The 9,806-nt window shown below is 42.6% G+C and overlaps 1 protein-coding gene across 1 annotated transcript; it reads left to right on the top strand.

Moving 5' to 3' along the window:
* The first annotated feature begins 344 nt into the window (after positions 1 to 344).
* On the top strand, positions 345 to 9,443 carry LOC117887623 (5-hydroxytryptamine receptor 3A-like). The gene is made up of 9 exons (XM_034790268.1): positions 345 to 354; positions 615 to 793; positions 1,980 to 2,024; positions 2,115 to 2,224; positions 3,205 to 3,374; positions 4,949 to 5,109; positions 7,819 to 8,029; positions 8,311 to 8,478; positions 9,014 to 9,443. The coding sequence occupies exons 1-9, from the start codon at positions 345 to 347 to the stop codon at positions 9,259 to 9,261; spliced, it is 1,302 nt and encodes a 433-aa protein (XP_034646159.1). The 3' UTR covers positions 9,262 to 9,443.
* Positions 9,444 to 9,806: the final 363 nt, after the last annotated feature.

Below are 9,806 nucleotides of genomic sequence, written 5' to 3'. Positions count from 1 at the left end.
ATGCCAGAGACATAATGGGAACATGATGGGATGATGATGGGGTTAAAGCAAATTATTCCTACCAGAGCATTGGCCCCATAACATCAATTTATTAACAATAATTTGACGAGCTGATCCCAAGAGCCAGCCAGCTGAGTGCATTGTGCCATTATCACTGAATTTTTCATAAAAAAAACACGGCTTCAATTACATAAGCTTCCTCCCTACACTGATTAATATCAAATCACCAGTTGCATATCAGCTGATCGCCACTGACAACTAGCTGTAGCATTAGCTGTACCATTTGCTTCATTAGGAAAAGGGGAATGATGTGGGAAGCATTCTTAGCTATTCTCACTTTGTCTATGGCAACAGGTAAGTTAAATTGTAGTAGAACTAGGGGAAAACCAACTGGAATACCCATGAATAATTGATAGTCTCATACATGGATGAGGAAGATTAAGATGGGCACCCTAGTCCTGCCACTGTGAAAGGGGACAAAGATCTGACAGTGGTTTCCTAGAAGCTACAACCTAATGTCTTTTATTCTCTGATGCATTCCCATCCTATAGGCTGGCTGTGTGCTAAGATCCTGCCCAGTATTGCTCTGATAAAAGGAATTTGGATGTAACCAGACTTTCATTTGATTTCCACAGGTGCTGCCCCAGAACAGCACTGTAAGTATGATGACGTTCTTCAGTACCTAAATATCTCCTCTGAAAAGGCACCCCCACTACATACGATACCCAAGGAAAATTGGAAAGAACCGTTGAAAGTGGAGACACAATTTATACTGATTTCCATCCTCTCGGTGGTAAGAAAACAAACCTCTTTATTATTCTGTATAGTAGGAAATATTGTGTAAATTGACAAGTTAAGGCAGCCGATGATCCTAAAGTGAATGAGTGATCCTTCTCTCACTCATACCAGCGCACATCGGGAGTAACCCCAATTACTGTCACTGATGTGAGAGAGTAGAACCCGAACCTTCGGTCTTCTTCTGACCTTCTCCAGACTTCTTGGCTGTGGTTTGAAAGTAGAATCCAGAGCAATGTTTGTTGGAGGTGCCGGGTGTAAAATAGTTTGTCGCACCCGCACAAATGAGAGAGTTGTTTAAAATCGTTTTAGTGATCACATATTGAACAGGTGTCACATTAAAATGAGCTCTAAAAGATCTAAGTCCAGGGCAAAATTCATTTCTATAGCAGCCTCCTATCCACTTTTTAATTAACCTGTTAAGCTGCCCTGTGCTGCCAAGACACTGCAAAGTTGTCCAAGAATACTCAGGAATTTGGCCCTTGATTTGGATTTCATCAGAACTTCTTTCTTTTTGTTTCCTGCACACACACATCACACACAAAAAAGCGCCTCTTACAAGGGAAACACCACCCTCTGCTTAGCCTGGGTGAAGGAAACCCACATTATTATCTGGTGTTACAGCAAAGTGGAGTTGGGGGGAGTGGGGAGAGTGAGTAGAGACTTGTGCAGTTCTTCTTTGTTTTTTCCCTCCTTGTATATCAGGGTCCTGTTTGCCAGAAGCTGGGAATGAGCGGCAGGGGATGGATCACTGGACGATTACCTGTTCTGTTCATTCCCTCTGGGGCACCTGGCACTGGCCCCTGTTGGAAGACAGGATACTGGGCTAGATGGACCTTTGGACTGACCCAGTAGGGCCATTCTTATGATCAGATTCTGTAGACTCTATTTCCCTGAGCCATGGTGCAAATTTTCTCCCATTCTCCTGCTCTGGATCCTCTCCCAGCACAGATTTACATAGGCAGGTGGATTCTATCAGGCAACTCTTTTTTCCAAACATTGAATCTTACAAACTGGAGAGTCGAATGGGAGGATAAGACCAAGAAAAGTACGTTATTGGTCTGCCCTGATTTTCTCATATCTCTGACCCCCATCACGCCATCATTGTAAGAAAAACGCTGAACAGCCTCTAAGTTCTGTACCTATGAAATCATGATAATCACTTTCCCATTTTGTTTCTCTAGACTGAAAAGCTTCAAACTGTCACAGTCTATTTCGTAGTGACCATGGTAAGAGCTTTTTTCTGTAAAATCAAAGCTATTTCCTGTGTGCGGAGAGTCCAGAAATTGTTTCCATTCTGCGATTTCTCTTTCCTCTAGGAGTGGAAAAATATCTTTGTGACTTGGAATCCTCAGGATTTCTGTAACATTTCCAAACTCGTTCTGCCAGTGGATACATTTTGGTCCCCATATATCGTCATTTATGAACAGTAAGACTCTCCTTGGCTGATTTCAACTTACTTCCGTAAGAGGGATAATTACAAGGGACATGATGGTTTCCACTGAGATCAATGGGACTGACTCATCTGAGTGAGGATTACTCACATGAGGAAAGATTTTGCAGGATGAACTGTGCAGGGGAAGAAGGGGTACGAAATAGCTAAGAATCAATTACCTGATCTCATGCTACTGTAGGAAAATATTCATTAAATAAAACTGTGTTTTTTTAGTCCCTGAGGGAGGAGGCACTAGTAGAGCATTGCAGGCTATGGGGAAATTATCGAGAGACAAGGAAGCCAACAAAAAGGAGACAGACTCTAACAGCGTAGCTTAGAGGCTCCTGTCACTGTTTATTCTGGAGGTCCAGGAGATGCCCGCTGTACTGTGATATTTGGTATTGTCCCTAAATGGTTAATTATTAATGATTATTTGTTAAGCAGCAAAAGCGTGCTCAGCTCTGCACAAGACACAAATAAAGACATAGGGCCGGATTCTGCTCTCACTTTACATGGTGGAAATCAGGAGTAATTCAGTTAGAGGGTGGAGGCAGTGAGAGATCAGAATTAGGCCAACAGTCCCTGGTCTAATGGGGCAAGTGGTTCATGTGTCCTTGAATGTCTTTCCTGTCTCATCTAGCACGCTAATGGGGTGCATTACAGGTCTTCGTGTAGATGGGGATTATCAGCCCTTCTCTGTGCTCCAGAGACTTTCTCTGCTTGCTTTCTCTCTTCCTGTCTCTCCTATCTCCTCCCACAGCCTTTTTGTCCTCTCTTGTTTGTTTTAACTCTCTCATCCCTGGTAACTTGCTGTCACTCACACTCTGTCTTCTGTTTCCTGTTGTATGTAGTAAGGTTCACTGACCATTCAAAGTCAGACTAACAGTGAGTTTGCAAAAAAATATTGTCTTCGATCTGCAACAAGCGTTTTGTCATTTTACTCTTCATTGTTGTTGAATCATTGGTTCCTTCAGAGTGGATGAAGAGAAATCTCTCAGCAGGCCCTTTCTGTCCATCACTCACAACGGCATCATTAGCACAACCCAACAGCACCAGGCCACCATAACGTGCAGCTTGGAGATGCACCAGTTTCCATTTGACAGCCAGACGTGCAACTTGAGCATATTCTCAGCTATGTATTCAGGTATGTCCGTTCTTATTCACTTTTACTACAACTAGACTGGATTGGCTGGTGCTGGCCACTGTCCCCAACTAGTCAATGGACTAGACGGATCATAGGTCTGATCTACTATTGACATTTTTATGTTCACTACTCAATACTGTCCACTGTGTTTAAAAAAAAATGGCATAAGGGAAAAACTGAGCTATGGCATGATCTCTCACTATGGAGTCTCCTATATGTTTATCTCTGGAAGAATCCAGGATCTGCCTCTGCAAAGCCTTTACTCCCAGGAGTGGACAGCTTGGTCAAATGACTAGTCCCACAGACTGCAATAGAGATTACTTGTATAAGAGTTTGCAAGATCTAGTCCTTAAAATGTGCATGAGGGTCTAGATACAAAATAGAACTCCAAGGGCTGAAGTTGAGAGGACTACTCACATGACTGACAAAGGGCTGCAGGATGGGACCCAGACTTAAGAGATCTGAGTTCCAGGCTAGAGATCTAGAGTCTGGACTGCTGCATGCTTTCTTATTTTATCTCCACGATGGTAATCGCAGAAACGGAGAGGCAAGCCTTACTTTCAAGCATGATCTTTTATTGTTTGCATAGAACAGGTGTCCATTTAGCTACAACTATTCTAATAATTCAGTTTCACTTGAAAAGTAATTGGCTTCGTTAAACTAAAGGTAGCAAATGTTTCATGACATTCCTAGAGTTTAAAGGCAGAAGGGATCATTAGATCATCTAGTCTGACCTTCTGTCTCTCACAACCCATTAAATGTCACCCAGTTACCCCTGAATTGAGTCCAATAACTTGTGTTTGGCTAAAGCAGCTCTTCAAATCGTAGCTGGCTGACTTTCCGGAAGAGGAAACGCTTTGCTAGGAATGCCAGTATTAAACAGGCCCAGTTCACATCTGGGAGTGAAACATTCCAGGGAAGGGGGGCTAGCCATCTCGGAATCAAGACCTAGATATTTTCCCTAAGAAAATGCTCCATTTGCACAATTGCCACCTTAAGGGTCATCCTTCTGTAGCTAAAGGAATGTGCTTGCAGTAGTGAGTCTGTGCAGAAGAGGCCCAGATAGTAGCTAATCCCAAGTATTTATGGAAGCACAGGAAAGAAACAGCCACTGCCAACTGCTCCTCTAAGTGCTTGATCTAAAGCTCACTGGAGTCAGTGGAAAGACTCCCACTGACTTCATTAGGATTTGGATCAAGGCCATAAGATGGGAGACAGAATTCAACCAAGTATCCAAGACCAATGGAGTTATGATACTACTGTCAGCAGACATCTGTTTCCATTTAAGCAGTGACCTTTGGGCCAGATTCTGATCTCATAGTGGTATAACTCCATTGATTTCAATGACATTATTCCCAGTTTACCCTGGAGTAAGACTCAAGCTCCAAGTACACGACTAGTTCTGTTTCGGGCAAGAGATGTAATTTTCCCACTGGGGAGGGGGGGGGGAATCTTAACCTTCTCTTCCCTCCTTCTGAATACACACCTGGACTATGGTGGCTGATCTAAACTCCCTGCACTGAGAAAGGAACCATCTTTAAACCACTTTCTCTTCACTTTCTTTCCTCAAACAGTAACAGACATTATACTCCTGTCCAAACAGACAACAGAAGAGGCGAATAAACAAAGCCAACTTTATCACCTGACTAATGGAGAATGGAAGTTTATGAACATAAACATCATAGAATACACAGATTCAGTGGACAAAGAAGAGTTTGCTGTGATCATCTATCAGGTATTGCATCATCAGTGTATTTCACACACTATATATTTCATTCATTGATTTATCATAAACACGCCCTTCAGAATATCAGGGCTCAGCTACAAAAACTAAAAACACAACCCAAGCAAAATCTAGTCATCTTTAAAGGACTAAGCCCCACAATTACAAATACACATTCCCTACCAGGCAAAGTGCTTTATAAAATTATAGATATTTTAACGAAAGGTCCAGCAAGATACAGATTATTCGCTTATGTCCAAGAGTTAGTATTGCTGCCTTAGCAATTTTGTGGGAGTTTAAAATCTCAAAACAGAATGATCTGATAAAAATGAAAGTTACAAACCTCTAAATGGAGGTCTCAGAATGTGGCACCTCTGCAGCCTCTGCCTGACCCCTACAATGTAGATCTGTAGAGCTGAATCAAGAAAGAGCACGATCTGCTGCTCATGCCAAGTGCTGTGTTCTGCAAAAAGTTCATGGGGGAAATAGGCAACTCCCATGTCTAAACGAGAGAACTACAGCAGTCTCACAAATCAAGCAGCACATATGTGCCCAAGACAACTCATGGTACCAGTTCCACTGCCACATTTCTAACATCTCTCACCTAACAATGCGGGAGGCAAGGCCAAAAAGAGGGTGGAACCAAAGCCAGATCATGCTTAAGCAAAATGAGCTTTGAGAGTACAGCTCTCATAGGAGCATATGGGGTCAGACACTAATGCTGGCAAGTCGCTGGATTCCTTCATAGCTGATAACAAAAATATATTTTCATGATATAGAACTACACAGTTATCAGTCCAGATCCTCAGTAGGTACAAATTGCTGTAGCTCCACTGACATCACTGGAGCTACACTGATTTATACCAGCTGAGGATGTAGTCTAAGGCGGTTTCATCTTCCTTTGAGGCATCTAGTACAGGCCACTCTGAGACAGCTTACTGCACTAGATGGACCTTTTTGTCCACTCCCATTTCAATGTGTGTGTTTAGGAGAGTAGAAGAAAAAGAAACCAGAGAGGTGAAGGCATATGTATTCAATGGGCACGTGTACATGAATATTGATACAAAGAATACCAGTATTAAAATAGTAAGAGTGCATAGAACATAGTGCTCAACCCAAAATGAGGGTAAAGAGGGTTAGGTGAAGTCACTGGAAGTAGGTGGTAGAAAGAGATGGGCAGGTAAGGAAGAGCTAACAGGACAGGTGGAAGAAGAGTCAGACTGTGAGAGGATGGGAAGTTGGGGTTAGCATACAGGAAATGAAGTAAGGAAAGAAAGTCAGGGACAGGATGAGGGTGAGTGTTTATGGCTGGCACTTGAAGCTTAGGCTGCACTAGAGGGTAGGAAGCCCACTGGGGCCTATTCCCACCTTTGAGTTGATAGTGGTAGCCTGGATTCCAACCACAGTTGGAGAGTTAAGCTGTTATGGGATAAGAGGAAAGGTCCTCTAATGGATTGGTAACTGGTTAAAAGATAGGAAACAAAGGTTAGGAATAAAGGGTCAGTTTTCAGAATGGAGAGAGGTAAATAGTGGTGTCCCCAGGGATCTGCTCTGGGACCAGTACTATTCACCATATTCATCAATGATCTGGAAAAAGGGGTAAACAGTGAGGTGGCAAAATTTGCAGATGATGCAAAACTACTCAAAATAGTTAAGTCGCAAGCAGACTGTGAAGAGCTACAAAAGGATCTCAGAAAACTGGGTGACTTGGCAACAAAACGGCAGATGAATTTCAAGGTTGATAAATGCAAAGTAATGCACATTGGGAAAACATAATCCCAATTATACATATATGGGTCTAATGGGGTCTAAATTAGCTGTTATAACTCAAGAAAGAGATCTTGGAGTCATTGTGGATAGTTCACTGAAAACATCCACTCAATGGGCATCAATAGTTCAAAAAGTGAACAGAATGTTGGGAATCATTAAGCTAGGGATAGATAATAAGACAGAACATATCATATTGCCTCTATATAAATCCATGGTACGCCCACATCTTGAATACTGCATGAAGATGTGGTCGCCCCATCTCAAAAAAAAAATATTGGAATGGGAAAAGGTTCAGAGGATGGGGTGGGGCGGGGGGGGGGAGAATGATTGGGGTATGGAATGGCTTCCATACGGGGAGAGATTAATAAGACTGGGACTTTTCAGCTTGGAAAAGAGACAGCTAAGGAAGGATATGATAGAGGTCTATAAAACCATGACTGGTGCAGAGAAAGTGTTCTTTATTCTCTCTCATAACACAAGAACTAGGGGTTACCTAATGAAATTAATAGACAGCAGGTTTAAAACAAGCAAGAGGAAGTATTTTTTCACACAACACATAGTCAACCTGTGGAACTCCTTGCCAGAGGATGTTGTGAAGGCCAAGACTATAACACAGTAAAAAAAAACCAACTAGATAAGTTAATGGAGGATAGATCCATCACTGGGTATTAGCCGGGATGGGCAGGGATGGTGTCCCTAGCCTCTATTTGCCAGAAGCTGGGAATGCACAATAGGGGATGGATCACTTGAGGATTACCTGTTCTGTTCATTCCCTCCGGGGAACCTGTCATTGGCCACTGTCAGAAGACAGGATACTGGGCTAGATGGACCTTTGGTCTGACCCACTATGGCCGTTCTTATCTTCACAGTTGGAGGCATCAGTCTTATCCCATCAAGACCAGCATTAATCCAGGCCATTCTGTTATTTCATGTTTGCCTTGTTCCCTCCAGATCTCCATGAAAAGACGACCCATTTTATACGTTTTGAACCTTATCTTCCCAACATGCGTGCTCTACTTATTGGATATGGCTATTTTGTTCAGTGCCAGCTCTTATGGGGACAAGATCAGCTTCCAGCTGTCACTCATCATTGGAGAGTCTGTGTTAGCTGTGATTCTTAAGGACATTCTTCCCACTTCTTCCGATGACCCACCCATAATAGGTACTTGTCTTTATTGAGTAAGTCACTTTACATTAGACATACACTGAATGTAAGGAAGAGAGCAGAGTACAAATGTGTCGCTGATTCAAAGATAGTAAGAAGAGGAACACTAGTCACTGCAGTAGAGTTGTAATACCAGAAGTCCCTATGCAGAGCAGTTTATGGACTTGGAGCACTATATTTCTTCTATTAAGCAGAAGCCCACAGTAGATAGAATTATGGATCTAGAAGTAGTAAGGCAGAGAGTTTATCAATCACATCCTCTTCATCTTCTTTTGCAGTGATGTTTTTCATAGGTGTCTTTGTCCTAATGATTATGGGTGTATTGGAGACCTGCCTATTAATGCAGCTGAAAAAGAAACCCCTACACCCTTTACTCAAGGCTATCAAACTGCTGAGATGCCGCAAGCAAGCTAGAACAGCATCCGGAAACCTCCTAAGCAAGCAGGGTTGGTGTTTGGTTACCTACATTTGAATACTCTGTATCCAGTAGCAGGATTCTGGCAGTAGGGAGCCCCTTATCTCTAGAAATCAATCACGTTAGCAGGCTTAGAATCCATGTCCATTGTGTTTCAGGCCACATTTGATCATAAATTCACACACAGTTAAGACACCTACCTCTCAACATCATTATGGTGCATATATTATACTAATGAAATATATGTAGGCAACATATATTATATACATACATATACATACACATACATACACACACACACACACACACACACAAGAGCTGCACCTTTATTATTTATGTAGGCTCAGCTGTAAAGCCAGCCCCACGTAGAGTCCACCAATTCTGGCCAACCCCACAAGTCCCTTGAGCCAGAAAAGTCCCTGAGATTTTCTGATAGAAAGATGTATGAAGTTTAATAAAAACTATCAAGCTAATAAAGTCAAGTTTAGCATCACGCAGGCCTCTGCTCTTGTCCACAATTTCCCCTAATGTATATTTACATTTGGCTGCTGTTCTGCCCATTGTAGGAGATTCGCTGACTGAGATGGCCAGGGGACAAGAGGAGAGGAGAGATTCAAGCCCACTTGGAAAGGGAAATACAGAACTACCCATGCTTATGGAAACAATCAATGCAGAAGGGAAGCAAATTGGGACCCAGGCAGAGGTACAGGAGTGCGAGTCAACTCTGCTAGTTCTGGAGAAGGTGCTTTTCTGCAGTCATTTGCTTTTATCACTACTGTTTAGCATCATCATTATTGTACAATGGAGCAGTTAGATGTGGGTGAATTGCCTTTTCTAATACTTGCTTGCCTCAACCTCCTCCCTAACAAGGTTTTCTTGTTTCTTATGCTTGAATTAAGCCGTGTACTGCATGTCTGAATAACACTGCAAGCTCTGCAGGGCAGGAGCCTTGCTCTTGCATGTGCTTTGTAAAGCAATGTGTACACCTAGGGCATCCCATCAGCAAATAAGTTACCTGAATAAAATACATTCATGGAGCTAGTGTTCCAGCTGACAGGGAATTACTGGAGTATGTATAAGTCATCTGAGCTGTACCTCTCAAAAGTGCTGAACTACACGTGGAGATCTGGGGGGAACAAAGCAAACATGAAATAGAACAATGGACTAGATTAGTGCTGGTCTTGATGGGATGAGACAGGCTCCTCCAACTGTGATTGGAGTCCAGGCTACCACTAACCAGGTCCAATGAGCGTATCATGGGCAGGCTACAGAGAGGTGCTTGAACTTGTAAAACAGGAAAGGGCTGAAAGCTAAACTGGGCTGCTCATTTGTGCAGCTGAACTGTTATCTCAGTCACCT

Source organism: Trachemys scripta, chromosome 14 (genome assembly GCF_013100865.1).
Source record: "Trachemys scripta elegans isolate TJP31775 chromosome 14, CAS_Tse_1.0, whole genome shotgun sequence".
Lineage (NCBI taxonomy): Eukaryota > Metazoa > Chordata > Testudines > Emydidae > Trachemys > Trachemys scripta.
This window is presented reverse-complemented; position numbering and strand designations above follow the sequence as displayed.

Excerpts from the sequence above, each read along its gene's own strand:
- LOC117887623 (XM_034790268.1), top strand. Across the intron at positions 794-1,979 it reads TGATTTCCATCCTCTCGGTG|ACTGAAAAGCTTCAAACTGT; the intron begins GTAAGAAAACAA and ends TTGTTTCTCTAG. Across the intron at positions 2,025-2,114 it reads TCTATTTCGTAGTGACCATG|GAGTGGAAAAATATCTTTGT; the intron begins GTAAGAGCTTTT and ends TCTTTCCTCTAG.